This window comes from Salvelinus fontinalis, chromosome 33, assembly GCF_029448725.1.
Source record: "Salvelinus fontinalis isolate EN_2023a chromosome 33, ASM2944872v1, whole genome shotgun sequence".
Lineage (NCBI taxonomy): Eukaryota > Metazoa > Chordata > Actinopteri > Salmoniformes > Salmonidae > Salvelinus > Salvelinus fontinalis.
The window spans coordinates 41,000,139-41,026,188 of NC_074697.1; the positions used below are offsets into that span (position 1 = coordinate 41,000,139).

The following is a 26,050-nucleotide window of genomic DNA, read 5'->3' on the forward strand; positions in this document are numbered from 1 at the left end:
CTTGCTTACAGCATGGGCCCCCACATGTTATCTTGCCATCATGTTACCGAGCATCCCTGTTTCCCTATCTCCATGTATCTCCCTATCTCCAAGAAGCTATGCCCTGGTAGTTTTCCATCACGGCATGTGAGGAAATGAAAGAAGGCATATCCTGTACAGTACACACAGGAAAAACCTCACTCCAATCTGATAAAAAAAAAATATATCATCCTGTGTATCCTCATCCAATAATAAATCGAGTTATTCTGCATTCTGAGATTGAACGCAGCATCACTGTTTAATCTTCCGTTTTACTGGAGTAAATGTTAAGGTACTGTGTTCTGCTGTTGTAGACGTTGATCTGTCTCTCCTCCTGTGTGTCCACAGCCCAGTCCTTCATGAAGAGTGTCCTGAGTCCTATCTTCATGCTCAGCCTGATCACCATGTGTGTCACCCAGCTGAGACTTATCTTCTACATGGGAGCCATGAACAACATCCTCGAGTCGCTGTCCGACAGAGACTTGAGCACAGGTCTGTGTGCGTGCGTGCGTGACTCTTGAAGATGTGTGAGTGTAATCTTTGGCGGCAATAACATGTCTCTGTCTCTCCTGCCGTTCACAGTGAGTGTGTACACCTCCATTTTCGGAGTGCTGCAGCTGCTGTGTCTGATGACCGCTCCAGTGATCGGGTACATCATGGACTGGAAACTCAAAGAGTGCGAGGATGAGAACGCGAAGCCGGGCAAAAGGTGAGTTTCACACGCACGAACACACCCGAGCTCGCACGCACACACTCACACATGCGCAGGCACACACACACACTCCAACAGAGCAATCCCCTGCCTCCCAGATACTCCCCTAGCATCCACAAGACACTACTATGTTATCTGTATAACCAGGGAGTATGTGTGTAACATGTGATGTCCCCTCTGATAGAGATCTTACCCAGCCCAAGCGTCGTGACAGACAGATCCAGAAAATCACCAACGCCACACGGGCCTTCATCTTCACCAACCTGTTACTGATGGGCTTCGGGGTCACCTGCCTCGTCCCCAGCCTCCCTCTCCAGGTAAATCATCCCTCTGTTTCCTCTCCTCCAGCTCTCCTCCATCTCGCTCTCTTTCCTCTCGGAGCTGTGGAGAAGCACACATTTCACATTTGCGTGTTTTCCCAGTGTTTTGTAAAGCCCTCCTAGAGCCAAAGGGAGAGATCTTGGTGCAGAGAAAGAAAGAGGGAGAGTGACTCACGTGTTATTGCAGCTGATCCATTGTTCAATGCAACAGTGTCCCCTGGTGGACAGAAGTGTCATTACACGTTATGCAAGTTATTTCCAACCCAGTTCTGGGAACATCTTTGTCAAGCCATTATTTATTAAACATGGACTCCATTTTAGGATGGAGGGACAGGGCACCATGCATGCCCTGGGTCTGTAGATTCTAGAACACATCATGTTGAACTATTTCTCTTCTCTGCCTTCAGATTCTATCGTTTATTCTGCACACCATTGTGAGAGGATTCATCCACTCTGCGGTTGGAGGGCTCTATGCTGCTGTGTAAGTGTCTCAGGAGTGTGTGTGTGTGTGTGTGTGTGTGTGTGTGTGTGTGTGCGTGCCCAGTCCCTTCCACACAAGCACCTCACGCTGGTTGTCCTCCTTAGGTACCCGTCGTCTCAGTTTGGCAGTCTGACAGGCATGCAGTCCCTCATCAGCGCCCTGTTTGCCCTGCTGCAGCAGCCCCTCTTCATGGCCATGATGGGCCCCCTGAAGGGAGACCCCCTATGGGTAAGAGAGCAACGACCTTTCACCCTTTCCAGAGCCAAACTACAGCATACCTATTACTCACCAATGCTGAAGACCCAAGTATACTAATGTGCTATGAGCATAATGCTGCAAAGGCTACTGTATACGACTGATGTGTAGCAGCCACCTTGTTCTAAAGCAATCTTCCCAGAGTACATGTCATAGCACACACTGCTGTCCCGATGTGAAAACAACACAGTTGTTCCCTCCATTCTTATCACTGATGATGTCACTTCCTGTGTGTGGTTGTGCGCAGATCAACGTGGGCCTGCTGGGGCTGACGGTGCTGGGCTTCTGCCTGCCTCTCTACCTGCTCTGCTACAGCCGCCAGCTCCAACGCCAGAAGCAGGAGCGCGAGGAGGACCCCAAGATCTACGTCCAGATCAACAACGGCAGCAAGCCCGAGGCCTTCGTCTAGAGAGACAGACTGACGGACGGGGATTTGTTTCAACAACGAGAAGGAGGAACGGAGAGTGTGAGGAGGGGAGAGGTCACAGGTGTGACGAATCGCAACCTCACCCACCAACTCCGGTCCCTCTAACCGTCTGCACTTGCACTCAGACGATACTCTCTCACTCTCTCTCTCGCTCTCTCTCTCTCTCTCTCTCTCTCTCACACACACACACACACACACACACACACACACACACACACCACGCCCACTGCCAAACACACTCTGTCAAACCTACAGTATATGTTCACAAATCTCAGAGAACTACTATGATAAACACACACACTTTTACACTCCCCAGAACATCATTGACTACATACACTGTGAAAGACACGCAACAACACACACGTTGTGAAACCTCTTCAACACACACGTTGGGAAACCTCTTCAACACACACGTTGGGAAACCTCTTCAACACACACGTTGGGAAACCTCTTCAACACACACATACACAGTTCCTTTTCCAGGGACACACCACCAAATGGACATTGTTCATCTTCTCACCACTGAAATGAGAAAGGACAACCGCGGGTCTGTGAACTGAGGAGAAAGGAGAGAAGAAGAGGCTGGAGGATCTCCACGACTTTCTCCTCCCTTCCAGTCTCCTCTTTGTTTCAGTGCTCTTTCATTTTTTAATAACATTTTTTGTCTGATGCCATGCTCACTCCTGCCTGTCAGTGCAAAAAGAGGACACTGATTCTCTGGTCACCATGCGAAAAGAACTAGAGAGGAAGCAAGTGGTCAACGCCATGTCAAAGACCTCCAGTGCTGGATGTGGTGACTTGAACCAGATGACGTCCTCCTCCTCACAATTATAATACCCCACCACCAGTGTTTTTACATGTGTTTTCAATGATGCCAGTAACGACGACGAGTATCGCCTCACTTTCTAATTCTGATCCAAGTTAGTCTCACACCGTCTCGTACTGCACTGGGGGTCTTCTACTTCACACCCTGAGAACTGGTTTAATGATTAGGACGTTGTTGAAACGTTATCGAAACGTTTATTGGCGATAGGTCTGTATTTTTCTCTGTGGTTGTTACATGTCAATGCTTCTCTGTTGTCACAAGTAGTTTGGACTGGAGGTAGAAGTGAAACAGGTTGTATAGAAGTTCCAGTACTCCAAATGGTGCTAAGAGTTCTTCCTGCCATAACGTTCCCATTTGGTTCTGTAACGTTCCCATAACGTTCTGTAATGTTGGGGATAGTCATTGTAAATGAATTGGTAAGAATGGAACCTCATGCAACCTTTAGAAGCTAGTCGATGTAACCTTCTCATCTAGCGAGTGTTCCTTCCAGTGTCTCAAAGAACAAACCTTGTGACTCAGTCTTTTAGTTTTTTTGTTGAAGATAACAGAGGCGTGGAGTGTTTGGAGCTGTCGTTTTAAGACTGTTTCAAACAGCTCTAGGAGACTAGAAAGCAAAGGCGTGTTTTTTGTAACACTCAGCACTCTAGGTGCAATTTGAGCTGAGAGTAAGTGATTAGGCCAATGGGTTTCCAGTGTGCAGGCCAGCGTTTTACTTCTAGGGAATACTATGTGGCTGTGCTTCAAACAAAGCATGGCATAGGTTGAAACAAGCCTCTTACCGGCAATAATGTGCCACAACAACATAAGGTACAGCACAGCTGTAGAAAAAATGGGTTCCTAAAGGGTTCTTCGGCTGTCCCCATAAGAGAACCGTTTTTGGTTCCAGGTAGAACCCTTATGGACATCCGAATAACTGTTTTAGGTTCTAGATAACACGTTTTTTCCCCTAAGAGTGTAGGCTATGTTATCAAGCATCAATGCATGGTTCTATATCACTCTCACTGGATACACTGACAGGACCACTGACTGGTCTTGTCTTGGCAGTCCGTTTTGTCGTGCAAAAATAATTTCTTATTGACTTGGTGTGTTTTCTTTTTATTTGTGATGACCAGATTTTGTTTTTGTCAGGAGATCTGGTTTTTAAAAAGTAATACGTTTTATCAACTGCATTTTACCTGCAATATGATACTGACATACTGTTCAAGCTTTTGTTCTGTTTCAAGACAAATGTGATTTAGTACAAATGGTTTTACAAGAAATGGTTTAAGATAGATAGGAGATGTGTGGCTTAAGGTGAACTGTGGTTGCTATGGGCCTATACCTGCCACGGTTCTACAGTACCTGAATTACATGGATGAATTTCAATTCTGATTCGCTGTAGCAATACGTACTTATGTGAGTTGCTGAGCAATTCTCTACTCTTCCCGGCAACACATAACTCTGTGAACAAACACTGTTGTCCAAGCACACACACATACACACACACAGTGCAAGAATGTGGATTGATATAATGTAATGTTTATTACAAAGGTGCTTCTCAATGACAGGAACATGGACTCATATTTTTATTGATGTACTGGTCAGGTAGTGACCATCTAGTTCCTGCATCTATCAATGGTCTCACTTACAAAGCCTCACTTTGTAGCGACAAATTACTTGAATTATCGAATTCCAACTTGAACTTTGATTCACTTTTCAAATCAAAAAGGGAGACGGAGAGATGCTTGAATATGATATCTGATTCTAAATCCACACTCTTGCAGCTGTTGTGAATGTTGTGATCGTGGGACCCAGGTGGGCGGGCAGGCAGGTCATGATAGGACGTTATGTTCTTGAATGATCTGTTGCAGGTAACAGACACCGGAGAGAGAGAGTGTGAGAACTTGATTGATGTAGCTCTACGTCCGCAGATGCAGTATTTAGACTGGACGGGACACCTGCTTTTCCTCAGTCACCCACAGAAGCACTTCCAAAGACTATGTAACTAGCAGATTGCCTCTATGTGCAGATGATTTGAGACGCGGATACGGCAAGTTGGTGCCCCGCCCTCTCTCATCATGACCCGTCACATTGATCCATCCATGTCCAAACCACTGTCCTGAACTGTTGCACTGACAGACCTGTTTCTCCACTGCAGTCTCACCCAAACACCACCCACCCAAGAGATCCTTCACATACTGGCGATGGAACTGAGAGACAATGCTAGAATCCCCAAAAGCTTTGAGAATGAAATAAGTGACACCTGAATGGCACATATGCACCTTAGTCCTCGTATCAGGATCTCAATGCTATTATTCTGAATGGCCTGCATTGAAATATAACATAGACAGTGCACCTCTTGCTGGTTCTGCATGTTAGCATAGAATGTATTCCCAGTAGTATTTTTTATTCATAGAGTAATGACATCGGAACTGCAAGAAACTGTTATTTTTGTTACTTACCGCGGGTGGTCTTAGTCTCTCCTCTTGTGTGCATCGTCCAGTAGGTCCCTGTCCCTCAATATAGAATGGCTCCTTGCTACTGACTGCTGTTTAGGCCTGTCTCTTTGGGTTTCTCGATTTCAAGGATCTACACACACACACACACACACACACACACACTCTGATAGAGAAACAGGTCTAGACATCCTCACTTTGAACATCACTCTACTTGTCGTTTACATGAATTTATTTTGCGAAAAGAGAAAAAGCATGTATAGCCTTATAGACTGGTTCTCGTGGCTTGAACATGTGACTGGAGATTGCAGGTGGATCCTGATAATGATGCTATACTGTACTCCAGCACAATGAATGTGGGACTGGGATGATTTTCATTCCCTCAGTATGGGAGAATCAGCACTTTTTACACTGCCATACCTTAAACTGTCATTCTACTCAAAATGCCATCCCCGTAGTTCTTTTCTAGATGTGACATACTTTTACTACTATCCCCTTCCCTGGGATGTAAAGTGTGATTGATTGACTGGCTATTCTCTGATGATGAAAAACAAGCAGTGTTTTTTTGGATAGAGTGTTTTAATGGTTTGTGTGTCACTTTTAGACATTGAGCGGGAACTTCAGCTGAAACACCAATGCTTTTCCCTGACTTGTACCTTATTTTTTTACATTCTCCTTTTTGGTGTTTGTTTCAATATTTCATGTCTATATACTGTATATTGGATCTCAAGTTTTTGTCTTATATCACATTATAGCCATTGTTATTGACATTTTGAGTCGTTGTCTAAATGAGAAAAAAAATCTATATATGAAAAACATAAACAGATTAATTTGTAAAAATAAAGTGTCCGTTTGTAATTATTTGACCTTGTTTGACGTTTTTGCACGTTTCCTCAAAGTGTGGTGGATTTTCAATCACTCTTAATGCAAGATGTGTTAAAGAACATGACATATCCCATGTTACAGCTGTATGCAATGTAATGGACAGAAGAAAGTATGGATGGCCTGCTTTAAGTGGAGGAAGCCTGCCAATGCCACCTCGCAACTGCAGTCATTCCTAAATCCAACCACCCTAGGGGGAAATTCCATTTCTCAGGGTTAGGCTATTGTAGGTTTCATATTAGCCACATTTTTTGCAGTCAGGAGGAGTGACATTAATCATGACTGTAATGGCTGGAAACTTTCCAAAAAGAAAAAGGGCCTTTACTGATAAAGGAGGTGTTTCATTATAAAGTCATGCTGTTTTAATAGTCTCCACCAGAGAACAGACTATTACAGTTTACTACTACACCACAACTCAGCTGCCCAATTCAAACTATTTTTCTTGGGTGTCGTTAACACACCAATTAAGAGAGTTGGAGTGAAGTGATACTTAAAAAAAGAACAACATGATGACAAAAAACATGTAGGTATTTTAGATGATTGCTTAATCACTGGGGATTAATTGCTGTGGGGTAATTAAAGTAAACATTAACGTGCAAGTCAAAAGCACAATACAGTAACAATGCATGTTTTCAACTCTCACCTAAAATCATAATGGTACTAGGAGTGTTTCACACATGTACAGCAGTGGAGGCTGGTGGGAGGACCTATAGGAGGACAGGCTCATTGTAATGGCTGTTATGGAATGGATTCAAACATGGTTTCCATATGTTTGATGTGTTTGATACCGTTCCATTTATTCCATTCCAGCCATTACAATTATTTGTGTTGTTCTAGTCTTGCTCAAGCTTATTGAAGGCTAAACCACTGGTTTGACTTGCTACTAACCTGTTCCAACAGACCAACACAAGAAAACACCGGGTGTTACTGAGTTCACCCTCCACCAACTGTCACAGCCAAGAAGTCTGAATGAGGAGTGAAACTGGGAGGACTGGAATAACATTTAGGCTCAGTGAAACTGAACCAATGTGACAGGTGAAACAACTTACAAACCAATGCACTTCACTTAAAAACCCCACAACATTTGACCTAGGTAGACTTCAATTGAAGAGCTTACAGTTAAGTAAGTTAACTATGTACATGACTCTGTGCATGTGGTCCAGGCCAGGCATAAGAAAAAAAGAATCTCACCAGTAAAATAAGAATTTGCATGTGGTTAAATAACTTACTGGTTTTCACGTGTGATCAGGGCAAACAATGGTGTAGTGTGTTTGTTTCAGGTCTGTATGTTTTGCTTCAAATAAGGATGAGGTTACTGACTGGAGGTGACGCCGCGCCCCTTTCGGCATCTGTCAGGAAGTGAATTCAAGAAAAATAGGAGCGCAAAACCGCGGAGACGGTGGGTCGCAGACGGACAAACATACGGCCGCCGATTTAGAGTTTTTACCAGTAAGCTAGACATCTGAATGCTGCATATACACGGACAACACTGCCAAAATGCTCATTAAAGAATTGTAAGTAAAAATGTTTGGAAAAATATGGTGTTTAGTTAAAACGTGTTACGCAGGAGAACGATGTCATACACATGCAACATTGGGAAAATGTCTAGTATAGCCTACTTACCATTTGGGAATTCAAAAAACACGTGCAAGTTGGTATTAGCTGTTTTATCTTTGCGTAAAATGTCAAGTTTGTCAATGGAGAAGGCTATTGACTGTTTGTTGCCTGTCTTCACTGTATGGATAGACTCATTGAATTAAGGCATCAAGTAAAATAATCATGAACAACACATTGGCCAAAATGGAAATGTATTGTCAGTTACCAAAATTATTTACCTTAACTGACAAAGTGCCACTGTAACCATAACTTTTTAATTATAATCATCCCATGCATCATCAGGCCTACTAAAAAACATACAAGGGTGTGCCTTTATCTAAAACGAATCCAAAGTATACACTTGCATGACATGTCGTCTAACTCATTGGTTACTAGAACCAACAACTGCCATATCAACATGACAGCCAGATGCCCCAAATCTGCCTGTATCAATACCATATAATTAGTATGGTGCCTGTCTTGACTCTCATTACGCACACATCTGTTATAATGAAATATTCAGTGCTGCTTAGACTGGGGACAGGTGGTGATTATTGCCTATTGTAGACTGGCAGAGGATGGGGCCAAAGCTAATTGTTTTCTGATAGTAGAAATCTACACCGGGCTTCAATTTCCTCTTTGACAATATTACAGCTGGTATCAGTAGCACGTTCAGGCTTGCAATGTTCATAGTTGGTAGGTAGAGCAGGACAATATGGTCAATAATCCATAACGCGATAAATTGCCTGACTTTAACGGTAAATAGAACATTAATGTGCACCACTTTTTAAAATCTTTTTTTAAACTACTACGACTACTGGTTTGATGGCTGTAGCCATCAGTTGTCCCATTTAACAATCACCCTTATTAGCTAACTTATTTTCTTTCAAACTTCACATTTCTCTAGTATAGGCAACTTATCGTCATGAACGATGTAAAGAAAATGTCTGTGTCGAATATTTAAGATTTATCGTCCCAGGTCTATTAGGCTAAACGTGTTTTGATAAGCATACTCTTAGCAGTTGCTATCAGAGAATTGTCAGTCGAACTAACAAATCAAGTGATAAATTAGATGAGCAATAACATTAGTCATGAGCTGCAGGTGTTGTAATGTGATGTTGCGCTCTCTCTCTCTTCTAGTCGAGTCATCCTCCCCATATCTGTGGAAGAGGTAAGTAGTGACCGAGTGTCATTTCTTTGTGTCTTGTACTCTTGCTTCATGTCACCTATCAAGCTGGTTAAACTACATTATCGTTTTCTGACGCAACGGTCAAATTGAGGTCAACCATTACCTAGCCCCATGAACGTGCCGTATACACCAGCGGAACGTTCATGGGGCAAACCCGTTACCTAGCGTGCCTATGCTCTTGAGGAATCGGGGCAGTCTGTATGTCTAGCAGTTGGTCTGCATTATGTTCCTCTAACCTTCAAGTTCCTGTTTGTACACACACCTTTTATGATAGTGTGTGTGCACAAGATGTTGGCATGGTTGCCATTATGTTCAGGATTGCAGTGGTTAGCCAGCCACACACAGTCAGGTCGGACATTGGCATAAAATATTAGCCATATTAATTAAAACGGAGCACCTTATTCCGACTGAAGCTTTGCAGTTGAAGTCAGTAGTTGTGGGTCGTTCCATGTCATTTCAGCAAGCCATGTCACCCACCATCTCAGATTGTTCTGAAATCGTTTCTGTAATTAGAAACCAATAAGATTAGCATTCCTGCAACATTATTTTGTTGAAATAAAATGTGATCGCTGAGAAATTAAGCTAATTGATTGCACCCAAATTGGCCAATTTAGTTTATAGGATTCATATAATATTTGATAAATATAGTACCTGACATCTGATTTGGACCTAACTTTTTTTTTAGGTTTATGGCCCATCCTACATCCTTATATTACCAGGTTCTGACTACTACATAGTTCCTGCTATTAGGTGAAAAAAGTTTGAAGAACTTAAAGGGATAGTGCACCCAAATTACAAAATGACATGGGTTTCCTTACCCTGTAACAATTTTATTGTCAAGGTATGACAGCAAGGAATGCTAATCTTTAGTGCTGAGCAATTAACCGAGGTGTTGGTTATTTTTTTGTTTTTTAAACAACTAATTGACTGATGTCGGTTCAATTATTTGAAATCCATTTCGTTCTGTTTTTTGTGAGCTCAATGTGCACATTTCACTGCAGTTTCTCTAGAGATAAATCAGATCATGTCCAAACTCTGCGACGTAATAGGGAGTTATAGTTTCCAAAAGGCCAATGTTCTACAGAAAATGTGATAATTAACTACAATGACCATGATCCATTGCGTGGCTCCTTGTCCAGTCTGTTTATTTTATGCCTGCTCCGTAAGAGACTGAAGAATGTGCAATCAAGAGGGAACACATAGAGAGCAGTTTCTTTGAGGTATCTACCTGCAAATACATGATCTAAGTGGTTGATAGTTGTTATTCAGCAGTCATGAAGTATGCCTTATTTACTTTGAAGAACTACTAAAATAGTGATTTTGTCATGAGATGAGTTGGAATGACAAAGTAATCAAATAAAACTAATGTAATATACACAATGAAATAATTGTATTAATGTGAATAACTGATGATTAGTAAGTGATAAGCAGTCATGGGCAGTCACTACCATCATGGGTATTTCAGTGTTACTCTATGTTGTTACAGCATTCAACTCACATAATGCATAGTGCATTTAAAATATCGAAACCAAAATGGAAAATCATGATTTTTTTTAGAATCTAACCAAAACCAACCCACCCAAAAATCACTAATCTCTCGGCACTACTAATCTTATCTGTTTCTAACACAAACTATTTCAGAACAATCTGAGATGGTGGGTGTCAATCCTATTTCTTGTGCTTTTTGAGGTGGAATGACCCTTGTATGTTCCCGACCAGATTTATTTTCATCAGACATAATCTTGCATTCCATCTTGGCAACAATTTATCAGCAACAGTACTGATTCCACCGTTCTCTCTCCTTCCTTCTCAGTCTTCCTCTCTTTCTCCATTTGTTCCCAGAGTTCTAGTCACCAGCATCATTCCCTGCTCGCTCTCTTTTATTTTTATTTTTTAAAGCTGACTTAAATCCAAGTCTCAATCGTTTTCCCCAAAATAAGATCCCAGATCAAGGATCATAACCCTAAATTCCATTCATAGCCTTACATAAGGGGGATTCCTCATTGGAACAAAAACATACCATAGAAAAGGTACTTTTGGAGGAAGGATTCTTGACATCTTCTATCTTTATATTGATAAACATAAACCATTTTAGATTTGGCAAATGTTTCAATATATTGTTGAACATAATATACTCTACATGCATATCAAAGTTCCAGAAGGAGGTCTCTGCTACTTTTACTTACCGTATAAAAATTGATTCAAAATAGTTGCTTTTTGGTGATTTGCAGGATGTGCTGTGATTGGTTAAATTGCCTGCTATGCCAATTTCTCTGTACAAAATGGGCCGTAACTTTAAAACTTCCTCGGCCAGCCTGAGGAAGATGGCCATATGAGGCACACGCACGCAGGGGAACAATAAGTAAAATGCTGGTTTTACACGTGTCGTCACATTCCTAACCACCTAATCGCACATGAGATGGAACCTCCAAAATAACACTGATGTGATTGTACCCCATCTACCTCCAAACAGAGCTGTTTCACCTGTTGAAAGCATCTCATTTTGGGATGACTTATCAAATCAGCCCGGTACGAACTAGTCGGTGTTTTTAAATGTCAGTCGGTTGTTGGTTGTTGAGTAGTGTCAATGTGCAGCAAGCGAGTCACCAGTTCCCTGTGGGTCACTATCTCCCTGATGCACAGTGGCTACGTTCCAGGACCACTTTATTGCAGTCATGCTGCACACAGCAACCCGTGGTTGCGTGCCATGTCATCGACTGCTGCTGGGTGACTCAAGGCCTGTGGACGGGGTGTGCTGCCTAGGCTGTGACAGCAGAGTTGGAGACAGTAATCCACCTGCCAAAGGTCTTTGACAGCTCTACAACCTGAAATCACTGGCGAGCATCTAACGAGGGAATTGTTGGCAGAGACTGTCATTTAAAAAAAACTGCCACAGAGGGCTATTACAGTATTTTCCTTATGCTTGCTGACAGTACTGTTATGCTGAAGTCAGTGTCTATCTGGGCTAAATGCACAAGGAACGGCCAGTGGTGAAAACAGAACTATCCAGGTGCTCTGAGGAGTGAGTGGTTAGGGATGTGTATGGGGAACTGAGTTAATATAATCCCTCATGTTCATGAATGAATTTCCCCCCCCCCCACATTTGTGCCCACTGAAGTGGTTGCAGCTGTCTGTTAATGAAACTTGTGAACAATGGATATTTATTTAGTCTGTGTGAAACTGTAGCTCACTCCTCTGTCTTCCTTTCCACAGTACCAAGTGGGGCAGCTGTACTCTGTGGCTGAGACCAGTAAGAATGAGACGGGTGGAGGAGAAGGGGTGGAGGTTCTGAAGAATGAACCCTATGAGAAGGACGGAGAGAAGGGCCAGTACACCCACAAGATATATCACCTGCACAGGTACGATTGGTCCATCCACCTATCTACCCAGTGACTCCCATCCACCCACCCACCCACAATCACCCAATGGTACAATATATACCCATGGTTCTTGAAGAATGTAACTCATAAATCCATCATGAGCTCAGTTCAACTGAACCCAAAATATAAGCTTGTTTTACTCCATTGTAAACAATATCATTTTAAACAAATACTGTATACCCTCAAAACATGATTACATTTACATTTACATACTATAATGGTGAGTCCTTGCATCCATAGTTATGTCTATCCCTCAGCTATTTCACGAGAAATAGGTGGGGTGTGCATTTATTATTTGAACTGCAGATTTCAACTTTTATAAATAAAAAATTACTTTAAGAAATTATCAAATTGTTTGACAACCCTGTTTAAATGCTTTCAAATTGTACTGAGAAAAAAATATAAATGCAACATGCAGCAATTTCAAAGATTTTACTGAGTTACAGTTCATATAAGGAAATCAGTCAATTTAAATAAATTAGGCCCTAATCTATGGATTTCACATGACTGGGCAGGGGTGCAGCCTTGGTGGGCCTGGGAGGGCATAGGGCCACCCACTTGGCAGCCCAGCCAATCAGAATACGTTTTTCCCCGCAAAAGGGCTTTATTACAGACAGAAATACTCCTCAGCTCCCCTCACTACCCCACCCTCAGACGATCCCACACGTGAAGAAGCCGGATGTGGAGGTCCTGGGCTGGCGTGGTTACACGTGGTCTGCGGTTGTGAGGCCGGTTGGACGTACTGCCAAATTCTCTAAAATGATGTTGGAGGCAGCTTATGGTAGAGAAATTAAGATTCAATTAGCTGGCAACAGCTCTGGTGGACATTCCTGCAGACGGTGTGCCAATTGCACGCTCCCTCAACTTGAGACATCTGTGGCATTGTGTTGTGACAACTGCACATTTTAGTGTCCTTTTATTTTCCCCAGCACCAGGTGCACTTGTGTAATGATCATGCTTTTTAATCAGCGTCTTGATATGCCACACCTGACAGGTGGATGGATTGTCTTGGCAAAAAATAAATGCTCACTAACAGGGATATTAACACATTTGTGCACAAAATTTGAGATACAATTTTAGCATGTGGAACATTTCTGGGATTTTTTTAAATTTCAGCTCATGAAACATGGGACCAACACTTTACATGTCCGTTTATCTTTTTGTTCAATGTATTTCAAATTCAACCGTTTGTCTTTTTCAGTGATGACGATACAGATCTCTCATGGTAGGGTGGGCTATATTTAAATAGGGTGAACTTTGAGCACCTATCTCCTGGGGCCAAAAAGGCACTTTCTCACCACTTCTACCATGAGCAAACACGTGTGGAAAGTTTTGTTCAATTGGGTGCGGTGGTTGAGGTCAAAGGGATGTGGTCAAAAAAGTGATTGAATTCATATGGATCGACCCTAAAATAATAATATATTTTTCTCTGCAGTAAGGTGCCAAACTATGTGCGCATTCTGGCACCATCAACTGCTCTCAACATCCACGAGAAGGCCTGGAATGCTTACCCCTACTGTCGGACTGGTAAGTCCCCTGCTTTTTGTTACCTACTCCTTCTGTAGAGAGAAGATGTTGAATAATTAATTCGGGCATACACGCCAGCACTGTGAGGACATGCTATTGGAATCTATGTAATGTCTGGACCAATAGCCAGGCATTGGGTATTAATGGTGTATATAGACAACTTCTCAGTTCGATTGGCAAGGAGTTAGCCAATTTCAAACATGTGCAACTATTGAGATATTATTTTGAAAATGTCTGTTCCCCTAAACATTGTTTACTCTCTTTGTCTCCTCATGTCCATCTCTTCCCCTGTTGCAGTTATTACAGTAAGTACTGTTTTCTTCTATACATTTACATATACAGTATGTTACTGTTACTTGCACACTATTCAGCTGTAAACATGGTGAAAGAGGAGCTGGTAACCTTGCCTGTCAAAAGGAAAGGAGAGAAGTGGATGGGGCTGACTTAACACAGAGAAAGACTGACACTCGTTTTGCCAGGGTGAAAATGCATGTGCACCTCTTTCAGCTGTTTTGTTTATGTGTTATTGACTGTACGTTTGTTTATCCCATGTGTAACTCTGTTTTTGTCGCACTGCTTTGCTTTATCTTGGCCAGGTCGCACTGGTATTTAACCTGGTAGGCCAGTTGAAAACTTGTTCTCAACTGGCCTACCTGGTTAAATAAAGGTGAAATATATATATTTTTTTTAATTGACCAGTACCACTGCTCATAGCTGATGTATGCTTCAAGATGTAATCACTTATAGTCCATATATAAAGGTAAAATAAATATATTACTTTCAGTTTCTAACCTGGGTTCAATTTGAAATCTTTCAAATACTTTGAATTTTTGCTCTAGCCCTGGATGGGGTGTACCGGTTAACTTCTTATGGCTGAGGGCAGTATTGAGTAGCTTGGATGAATAAGGTGCCCAGAGTAAACTGCCTGCTACTCAATCCCAGTTGCTAATATATGCATATTAATAGTATATTTGGATAGAAAACACTCTGAAGTTTCTAAAACTGTTTGAATGATGTCTGTGTGTATAACAGAACTCACATGGCAGGCAAACACCTGAGAAAAAATCCAACCAGGAAGTGGGAAATCTGAGTTTGGTTGTTTTTCAACTCATTCTCTATTGAAGATAGTGGTATAATGGTCATGTTGCACTTCCTAAGGCTTCCACTAGATGTCAACAGTCTTTAGAACTGTGTCTGATGCTTCTACTGTGAAGCGAGGCCGAATGAGAGGGGAATGAGTCAGAGGTCTGCCAGAGAGCCACGAGCTGGCCACGCTCGTTCACATGAGAGCGAGCTCTGTTCCATTGCAATTCTGAAGACAAAGGAATTCTCCGGTTGGAACATTATTGAAGATTTATGTTAAAAACATCCTAAAGATTGATTCTATACTTCGTTTCACATGTTTCTACGGACTGTAACGGAACTTTTTGACTTTGTCTGCTCCTAGTGAACGCGCTTCGTGAGTTTGGTTTTGTTTACCAAATGCGCGAACAAAAGGAGCTATTTGGACATAAATGATGGACATTATCGAACAAAACAAACATTTATTGTGGAACTGGGATTCCTGGGAGTGCATTCTGAAGAAGATTATCAAAGGTAAGTGAATATTTATAATGTTATTTCTGACTTCTGTTGACTGCACAATATGGCGGATATCTTTTTGGCTGGTTTGGGCTCTGAGCGCCGTTCTCAGATTATGCTTTTTCTAAATCTGACAGCGGTTGCATTAAGGAGAAGTGTATCTAAAGTTCCATGTATGACACTTGTATTTTAATCAACATTTATGATGAGTATTTCTGTAAATTGATGTGACCCTCTGCAAAATCACCGGATGTTTTTGGAACTACTGAACATAACGTGCCAATGGATACTGAGATTTTTTTATATAAATATGAACTTTATCGAACAACACATGTATTGTGTAACATGAAGTCCTATGAGTGTCATCTGATGAAGATCATCAAAGGTTAGTGATTCATTTTATCTCCATTTCTGCTTTTTGTGACTCCTCTCTTTGGCTGGAAAAATGGCTGTGTTTTTCTGTGACTTGGCGCTGACCTAACATAATCGTTTGGTGCTTTCGTCGTAAAGCCTATTTGAAATCGGATACTGCGGTGGGATTGACTTGGAGCTGACCTAACATAATCGTTTGTGGTGCTTTTGTCGTAAAGCCTATTTGAAATCGGATACTGTGGTGGGATTAACAAGAAGTGTATCTTAAATGGTATAAAATACTTGTATGTTTGAGGAATTTTAATTATGAGATTTCTGTTTGAATTTGACGCCCTGCACTTTCACTGGCTGTTGTCATATTGATCCCGTTAGCGGGATCTCAGCCCTAAGAAGTTTAAGGACTATTCCATTGATTGATTAAGCCAGCATGTTCAATCAAGCACATATAAAGTATTTGACATGATTTCAAATAGTCTTTGAACCCAGTATGTGTTGGTCACTTGATTGATCTCGTTTATGTTATTACTTGCTCTTCCTCCCACAGAATGAATACATGAAGGACAATTTTCTGATTAAAATTGAGACCTGGCACAAGCCTGACATGGGGGTTCAGGACAATGTGAGTGAGCAGCTAATGTCATGAGTCTGAATGTATACCATGTCAAGCATGGACCTCCAGCACATTTAATTCAGTTAGCGGACGTCACTGGTCCTTTAACGATTTCCCCTTTTTTTACTTTATCTATCAGACTCCAATCAGTCACTTCCATTGACGTCATTTCATTCCACTGATGTCATTTCCGTGTCCGTCCACTAACTTGGTGAAAGGATACGGAAACCCTTCTCGTGTTTGCATTTTTAGTTCTCAGACCTGCTCTGTTGGTTATGACACTGAATCAACATTTACACATAATGTATCAAAGTGCTATGTAATCAGGTTTGGGGTCAATTCAATTTCCTTCAAAATTGGATTTAGAATTTGCTTTTCAGTTTATTTCCTGATTTTGAGTGGATTGAAATGTAATTGGCCCCAAGGCCAACCCTGCATGTTATACCTAGTCAATGTAGTGACTACTAGTGAGTCATTCTTAGCTCTTGAAGTGGGTAACTTACTATAAATGATTCCCTGCATAGGTACACGGACTAGACCCAGACCAATGGAAGAAGACTGAAGTAGTCTACATTGACATCGCTGACAAAACCCAAGTGGATGCCAAGGTGATGGCAGTGATTGATCAGTGTGAATGTACTAACAATTTATTATTAATAATAAGCATGGTTTTAAGCTCTCTTACCTTTCTAAACCCTGACACATCAGGGTCTTATTCTTAAGGCAGCAAATGGTAAAAAATTGACTGAAACAGGGAGGGATTGCCTGAACTTGTCCAATAGAAATTCCTTTAACGAGAAGGCAGGCTTCTGTCAAATCTTTTGCCAAATTGCCACAAATTTGTGGCCAGCTCATATTTTAAAATGAAATTAGTTTTGTGTCAAACTCTTGCGACAAATTTGCAGCGACTTGTGAACTTCTGGAAAACAATACTGGGAATCTTGTGGCGAACATTCTGTTTGCTGCAAATTTGTTTCAAACTGATTATGAAAATGCTAATTAAAACAGGATTTTGATTACTTTGTGTATTAACATTGAAATGTATATGCGATTTGGTTTGTGTCAATACATTTAAATTAACTTCCTTCTCACAGAGAACTAAACTACTACAGTGCCTTCAGAAAGTATTCCCACCCCTTGACTTTTTACACATTTTGTTGTTACAAAGTGGGATTAAAATTGATTTTTTTAAATCACCTTGGGCAGCGATTACAGCTGAGTCTTTCTGGGTAAACTAGCCAGTCAGTGATGCTGACAGAACTGATCTAGCTAGCAACAAAATGTGTTTCACACTATCCCATAAAACATGACATGCTTACCAAGCATCATTTAGCTTACACAATTAGAACGTTTATTACGAAGTTTAAGTTAAAACACTCGACAACTTCGGTAGCGGGTTAGCATTTTCCAACCCATTTTTCTTCTCCCTCTGACTGGTTGTCATCAACGGTTACAAGGTCTTTGAACTCAATGTGTTTACCAGTAGGGATGAAACGGTTACCGGTTTCATGATAAACCACGGTAAAATTCCCGACGGTTAGTATTACCGTTTCACATTAATTCATTAACTGTTTCATTACCACGGTTTGAAAAACTCATGGTAAATACTGTCCAGCATCAACCAAAGTTAGCAACAGTCTGATGTAGGCGCAGCATGCAACGTGTGAAAATATGGCGCAAGGCAGTGACGGCGCTCGGGAGATTTCAGCCTTCTAAGAGGACCAAATCTCAAGTGTGGTCGTATATTGGGTTTTACAAGGGTGCTGAGGGAAACCTAATCAAAGATGGTCACCCTGTCTGCAGAACATGCACACAAAAAAATTGCTGCGAAAGGGGGCAACACTTCAAATCTCTTGTCATCTTCGTGATCACCACCCGCTACTTTATAGCGAATGCAAGGTAAGTTAACTTTTAGCTCAATTCATGATGTGGGGTCTTCGGAATGAGGGAAAATGACATTGTCTAACTATTAGCTTGTCAATCATTTTAACGGAAGCGTTCAGTGTTACCTGCTGTTGTAAAAACACTGCACGTTGTTCTGCTGCTGTATGTGTCGTGTGTCTGCAGACTCTATTCACCCATTGCACACGATAACTAACACCTTATGTAGTTTAGTCACCCAACCAACATATTTTGTTCATTTATAATCCGTCAGTCATCGACTTGGTTGTGTAAGTGTTCCAACAGGAGAAACACTATAGACTCCTATACCAGACTCCTGTATTTGTCAATTGCTGGGCTCATTGCAATTACTATCACTGTCTTAAGACTCATTTGTATTTATGTAAATTGTGCATGGGGTCATTGCATATACTCAAATGCAACACAGAAGATTGTGTGAGTGAATAATAATTATAATGTAGTAATACATTTTCTTTTCCCTTGTTTACAGAGTGGACGTGCAGCAGGCAAACCCAGTGATGCTACTGGTCCCTCATCTACAGTTGTGAACTTGTGACACAGACACTCGAGCAAGCTTTTAAAAGGCAGGCTGCTAATGCACCCATGTCAAAAAATGCTCAGGACCTCACTGCAGCCCTTTCATATTACATTGCAAAGGTCACGATGCCATTTCAAATTGTTGAGAGGCCTGGCTTTCTGAGGCTGATGAAGGTTGCCGTGCCTCACTAGAAAGTGCCATCGCAAACATTATTTTCCAAGACTGAAATCCCAAACCTGTACAACCAGGTTAAAGCTGATGTTGGACAAAGTTTGGCTCAAGGCACATGGTTTGCTGCAACTACTGAACCCTGGACCAGTGAAAGCGGGGGTGGTCAACCCTACATCAGCTTCACTATCCATTACCTCACCCCAGACTGGCAACTGGAATCAAACTGCCTGGAAACACAGTTCTTCTCAGAAGATCACTCTGCGCACAACATAGTTTTTGAGAATATGCTGGAAGAGTGGGGTGATCAACAAGAAAGACCTGGTCTGCATAACTACAGACAATGCAACAAACATGATCAAGGCTTTTGAAGAGTTCCCAGATCTGTGGCTTGGGTGCTTTGGCCATAATTTAACCTGGCCACCTCCAAAGGCTCTGAAAATTCAGAGTTGACACGACAGCCATGGCCTGCCGTCATCTGGTCCAAGGCTTCTCACGGAGCTGGAAGAGAAGGAGAGAACTGAGAGAAAAGCAAGCTGCCCTCAACATGCCACAGAAGGCTCTGATCCATGATGTGATGACCCAAAGGGGATCTATACACAAGATGCTTGAGCATTTCCTCAGCCAACTGCAGCCAGTCTGTGCGACACTGGCTGGAGAAAGAGGAACATGGCATCTGATGCCGACATAAGTGTCATAGCGCATCTGTGCCAGCTCCTTGAACCTCCTGAGAACGTTTACAGATGCACTTGCCTCAGACACGAGTGACACTGTCAGCCATCAAGCCTGTCCTGGACCACGTCACCTGTGATGTTCTGGTGGAAAAGGATACGGATCCATCCCTGACCAAGGATATGAAAGGGGTAATGAGAGAAGACCTTAACAACAGATACACAGAGAAGGCAAAGAGTCATGCACATGGCTTGTTTCATTGACCCCCGCTTCAATAGGAGCTTTTTAGATGACCCAAAGGCAGCAGAGAGGTGACAAGGGTCTGATTCTGACCACCTCAGAAGACAGAGTGAAAGAAGAGATCAAGGTCACCTGTCTCTGCCACCCATTCCAGCAGAAGAGGATCCACTGGTGTGGTGGAGGGGCCATGCATCAGAGCTGCCTCACCTTGCCAGGGTTGCCAGGAAGCTTTTGTGCATCCCAGCGTGCCATCATTGTTCAGTGCCAGCGTGCACGTTGTCTCCCCTCGCAGATCACTACTTAAACCAGACCAAGTAAATATGTTGACATTTTTACATTTCAATCTCAAGTAAACAAAGCTGCATCCGTACAGGATGTTAGGCCAGCAGCACCTTATGTCTTTATGAAGGAGAGAACGGACATACAATCAGCGCTGTTCATTTGATTTGTTTACATATTTTGTTTTATTTTAATGTCAACACCTGCACATTGGATGTGTTTACATTGGATGTGTTTACATATGGTTGTATTGTTCTTAAATGCACATTGGATGTGTTTACATATGGTTGTATTGTTCTTACATGCACATTGGATGTGTTTACATATGGTTGTATTGTTCTTACACGCACGTTGCTTTACTTGTGTTGCTTTTATATACACATTTGATGTACTTAAGGTTGTGTTCATTAAAACATGCAGGGAAACTTGTACCTCATGGCCACATGGTGCCATATTTAATGCTATTATTTGAATGTTTATGCACACAAAGTGCATAGTGCTGCTAATTTTATTTGTTAGTTTTCAATATAAAACTTGGTGAAATTATTGCAGTGTTTGTATCAGTACTTTTTGAAAATTTCCGGCACATTAACAATATTGCGATAGTACTGATAACCGTGATCATTTTGCTCACTATAATTGTGATATGAAATTTCCATACCGTTTCATCGCTATTTACCAGAAACGGCTTCTGTCTGGTAAACTGTTTGCCACTAGTGGCAATAAATATTTTTGCCACAGGTTTTCCCTTACTGTCTATGGGTTTGCCACAGATTCAAATACTTCATGTTTGCCAGAAAAAAAACTCTGAACTATTTGCCACTATTGGCAATAAATATTATTGTTGCCAAAGGTTTCCTGCTGATTCAGCACTAGTGGCAAACTTTTGTAAACTGCCACAAAATGTTGCCAGAACTTGCCACAAATCTGCAGGAACTTTCCCACAAGGCATAACACTTTAAATTAAAATGAAATGTTCTACCACATTTTGCTACGGTGTTACCTAATGAGTACGACCCAGTTACCTAACTAGAACACTGGTATCTTTGCATCCTACTCATCTACTGACTCTGCTCCACACAGGACTATAAGCCAGAAGAAGATCCTGCCATATTCAAGTCAGAGAAGACAGGCAGGGGCCCCCTGGGGCCTAACTGGAAGGTACTACCCAAACCAATATTCCTCCATTATCATATTTTTCACATCAGCTAATTTCACCCGTAGCTGTATCCAGAGTCATACAGTATATTTAGACAGTTGGGCCAGTGTGGTTTCTGTCTGAACGTTCCCGAGAGCGCCTATTTCACCTCCATAGCCGTTGCTAATTGATGTTTCTGCATCGTGCTGTTTATTTCTGATAGTTTTCTTCCTAACCTATGAAGATGTCCCGTGAAAGCAGATATGCAATTTGTTGACACCACCACAACACAGTACCAACTTGGATACACATTATCCCCAATGCTAATAAGTAAAAACATTCGTGAAATTCGCTGCTCTGTTTTGCTTGTTTACAGCGGGTCATTTCATAGTGAGTTGTCAGAGGCGCTCACATATTGTAACATGACCCAAATTTCGAGAATAAAGGTTCCAACATGGCGTCCGTTCTAAAACCTGGCCGAAACTCTCTTGATATGGCTCTGGCTGTATCTATTCCGGTTCGGAAGCTCCATTATGTGTTATGAGTTATTCTGCCTGAGGGTGTACTAACTTTTGTCTTTACCTCTGCAGAAAGAGCTTCCAAGCAACACAAACTCTCCTCACATGTGCGCCTATAAGTTAGTCACAGTCAACTTCAAATGGTGGGGAGTCCAGAACAAAATTGAGAACTTCATTCAGAAGGTGCGGTTTGAAACTTGTCAATTATTCCAGTATTTGCATAATATTCCGTTATGGGGCCAACATCTTTGAGTGCCCAGCCCATATTTTATTCCAGTTCAAACGTAGTGCTAGTACAGAGGCAAAGTCCAATATTTTCATATCGCCCAATGTACATGCAATAAAATTACTCCCCCGTGAAGAAGAAACTAGTAGACAGAGTTGGCTGAGAAATGAGATATCCAAAGCAGTGCGGTCTCTATGGGTGTGACTAAAGACTAGTTTACAATAAAGACTAAAGTGTTTTCTGTTCTCTAGTGGACAGACAGTGATTTGCCAGAGAAATGTTATTCCAAGTTGCACATAATAAATGCTGATATTACTAATATTTTTTCTAAGTAATTGTTTTGTCTAATTTCTTTCCCTTTTTGATTTCCAGCAAGAGAAGCGATTGTTTACAAAGTTCCACAGACAGCTGTTCTGTTTGATTGATAAATGGATCGGACTGACAATGGAGGACATTCGCCGTATTGAAGAGGCGACCCAAAAAGAGCTGGATGAGGTCATTTACTGTACATTTGTTTGGTCTTTGGCATCAATTAACTCCGAATGAGATGTACAGTACTACTGTCTTATCAGTTTTGTCATTAGGCTACGGAAGTGTGTTGTCCTGGATATCCTACGTATTGAGTGTCTGTGTTTGTCTGTGTGTGTGTGTGTGTGTGTGTGTCTTTCAGATGAGGGAGAAGGATCCAGTCAAAGGGAGTTCTGCTTCAGATGACTGAGGCTGTGCAGCTGTGATTGTGAGTACTGTCTGGTCAGTGGGAATTATGAGACAGTTCAGGGAGGTGTTCATTAGTGCGCGCAATGGAAAATGCTTTAAAGCAATTTGCAACAGAAAACAATGATGAGCGTTTCTTATAGGACAAGTCCAGGTATGTCGTTCCCTGTAGTTACAGTAAGTTAATTTTCTTCCGCTTGGTACCTAATGAACACGACACACATGAGGAGCTCAAGACGTGCACCTTACCCCATATGAATCAGCTACCGCGTTATCAGTGTCATAGTGTAATCGCTCCGATCTCATACTCTATATCAGCTTTCCCCAACTAGTGGCCCGCGGGCTGAATTTGTCCCGCATTTGATTTTATTTGGCCCACAAGTTTTCTGAGCAAGAAACTTTTTCGCCAATAAAAAAGAAGTTGGACATAAGACTGTAAAAACAGCAAATCATCTCCAAGTCATTTTAATTCCCATGCGTAATAGCAAGATGCACTGTATGTGATCTTTTAAAAATGTAAGCAAGGTTTGAAATGATTGTTTTAGTCAGTTATATTCTTTTTGGGCTTCTTGTGGTATATTTTTAGTCTCCAAATGTATTTGTAATTATGTTCCGGCCCCCTGACAATCCGCTCAAGAAAATAATCAGCCCTTGACTGAATCTAGTTGATGGTCCCTGCTCTATATCTTCAAGTAATACGTCCTCTTATTATTGTGCACAAGGAGACAAGACTTGCCTTGTCTATCTTGCAGATTTGCATTTGACAGATTATAATCAAGTTGTTCACAAAAATCCCTTCTCTCAGTAACAGATCTGAAAAAGTGGAACGAAACACCAGCATCTCTGCCCTGCCCTAGTACTTGGAAATTATATGGCTGTATGCAGACCCCTATACTGTCCAGGCAAGCCATGGAGAGGCCCCAGCAGCCCAGAGGTCCACAGCCACCTTACCTCTGGTGGCCATCACGTTCCTAACTAATTATGTCACTTGTCAAGTTTTTTTTAAATGTTTTTTTTTTTTTTTTGAGTTGTAATGCTAGTATTTTCTATAGTCTTTAATTCCTCATGTGTTTTGTGGACAAAGCTGTATTTGTTGGTTACTCCTGTCTTTCAAAGTACTACGATGTCTTTTTATTTCCCTCTTGGTTACAGTACATTTTTCTTGCCCGGGGACAATCTGCATCAGCAGGCCAACCTGAATCAGCAGGCTGAAATCCACTTGTAGTGTTATGGCTTTGGGCTTATGTCTTTTTGGGGCAAGAAATATGGAACAATATACCTGGTCTCTGAGTAATAAATCTTGTCCTGTACTGTATTTTTCTGTATTAATTCACAGGGTCATTTTCTCTGATTTAATTGATTGAGCAACATTTATTGTTCTCTACAACCCATGTTATTCAATATTAAAAATAGTATATTTATACTCTTTGCATTCTGTGATTGAATTCATTTCATTGGTGCGAGAGCTGTGTTCACATTTTTCATGACTTGCTTGATTTTCTTTACACCCTTTTTAAGTCAAAGTATTTCACAGAAATGGTTTAAAAGATCACGATAAGTAAATCTCTTAACCCGTTCATATGGTTTTTCAAAATGGAACTCATGTCAGCAGAGTTTCCTAACCGTAATGCATTTTGATCCCACTTATTTCACCCTGTAACCCTTTTCACTTTTACAAATCCCACACCTTTTATGTAGATCTACAGACACCAATTTAGACTACAGTCAAACTTACTGAACAGAAGCAGGCTGCTCGATCCTGTCATCCTGTTTAAGTCAAGGACCGCTACAGAATGTATGTTGGAGGGAAGTATTGCTATGTTGATAAATGGAGTGGAGTGATTCAACTTTTTAAAGTAGCTTGGGACAGAGGAATAAATCTGTTTTTGATACATAGTTGCTGTTTTTTATATGATAGCTGCAAAAAAGGTTGTATTTACGTTTCGTTAGGATCGTAACAGAAATCCATACATAAATTGTTAGGATCGTAAGAAAAGCCATGCATGAAATGTGAAATTTCATCTGTGAACATACAAATACTGTTACGATTACGGACTAACATACCTTTTAGAGTTTTTGGCAGTTCTCCCTTTGAAGAGTGCTATGCGAACAAGAATAACACAGTATTTTTAAATAACATTTTAAAAACTGAAGTCAGGGAAACCAGAAAGAGGTATCCTGCACGTTTTCAAGTAAAGTCTTCATTCTCTATTACTCCTCAGCTGAGTTTACTTCACATTTATGTAGCTAATGTAATAGATTTGTTTGCCAGCGCATGTCTCGATAGCACTAGCTGTATTATGCCTACAACAGGGAAGTTTCAGTCCACTTGGTGTATCTTTACAGCATGGGCATATCACTGGTTGACGTGGACATCCCCATGCATGCACCTTATCAAAATGACTAATTCAATATTGCACCATCCCATTCTCTGGGCTCTGTCTGCAATCATAACCAGTAGTATATACCAGGAATAATGAAATAATAATAGATATTTGTTGAATCTGTGAATTATGCATGACCACTGGAGTCTTTGCCACTCATTTTTTAAATGTACACTAACGGTCAAAAGTGTTTGGACACCTACTCATTCAAGGGTTTTTCATTTTTACAATTTGCTATATTGTAGAATAATAGTGAAGACCTCAACTATGAAATAACACATATGGAATAATGTTGTAACCAAAAAAGTGTTAAATAAATAAAAATATATTTGAGATTTTTCAAATAGCCTCCCTTTGCCTTGACTGCTTTGCACACGCTTGGAATTCTCTTCAGCTTCACCAGCTTCATGAGGTAGTCACCTGGAATGCATTTCAATAAACCGGTGTACCTTAAAAGTTCATTTGTGGAAATTCTTTCCTTTAATGCGTTTGAGCCAATCTGTTGTGATAAGGTAGGGGGGTATACAGAAGCCCTATTTGGTAAAAGTCCAAGTCCATATTATGGCAAGAACAGCTCAAATAAGCAAAGAGAAACGACAGTCCATCATTACTTTAAGACATAAAGGTCAGTCAATATAGAAGATTCATGTGCAGTCACAA

The 26,050-nt window shown here is 41.2% G+C and overlaps 2 protein-coding genes across 2 annotated transcripts in view; both read left to right on the forward strand.

Moving 5' to 3' along the window:
- Positions 1 to 6,335, forward strand: part of LOC129832292 (large neutral amino acids transporter small subunit 4-like) — a 26,924-nt gene extending 20,589 nt beyond the window's left edge. Inside the window, exons 9-14 of the mRNA XM_055896244.1 lie at positions 367 to 510; positions 601 to 727; positions 915 to 1,047; positions 1,458 to 1,531; positions 1,636 to 1,759; positions 2,034 to 6,335. Of these exons, the coding sequence (XP_055752219.1) occupies positions 367 to 510; positions 601 to 727; positions 915 to 1,047; positions 1,458 to 1,531; positions 1,636 to 1,759; positions 2,034 to 2,195 (764 nt within the window). The 3' untranslated portion in view covers positions 2,196 to 6,335. The remainder of the gene's footprint in view (positions 1 to 366; positions 511 to 600; positions 728 to 914; positions 1,048 to 1,457; positions 1,532 to 1,635; positions 1,760 to 2,033) is intronic.
- Positions 6,336 to 7,690: 1,355 nt separating this feature from the next.
- Positions 7,691 to 24,429, forward strand: LOC129832293 (phosphatidylinositol transfer protein alpha isoform-like). The gene is made up of 12 exons (XM_055896245.1): positions 7,691 to 7,870; positions 9,093 to 9,123; positions 12,355 to 12,500; positions 13,957 to 14,048; positions 14,346 to 14,353; positions 16,546 to 16,620; positions 17,136 to 17,219; positions 21,494 to 21,571; positions 22,139 to 22,249; positions 22,665 to 22,787; positions 22,963 to 23,028; positions 23,812 to 24,429. Exons 1-11 carry the CDS (start codon positions 7,854 to 7,856, stop codon positions 23,008 to 23,010), a joined length of 813 nt encoding a protein of 270 aa, XP_055752220.1. The 5' UTR covers positions 7,691 to 7,853; the 3' UTR covers positions 23,011 to 23,028; positions 23,812 to 24,429.
- Positions 24,430 to 26,050: the final 1,621 nt, after the last annotated feature.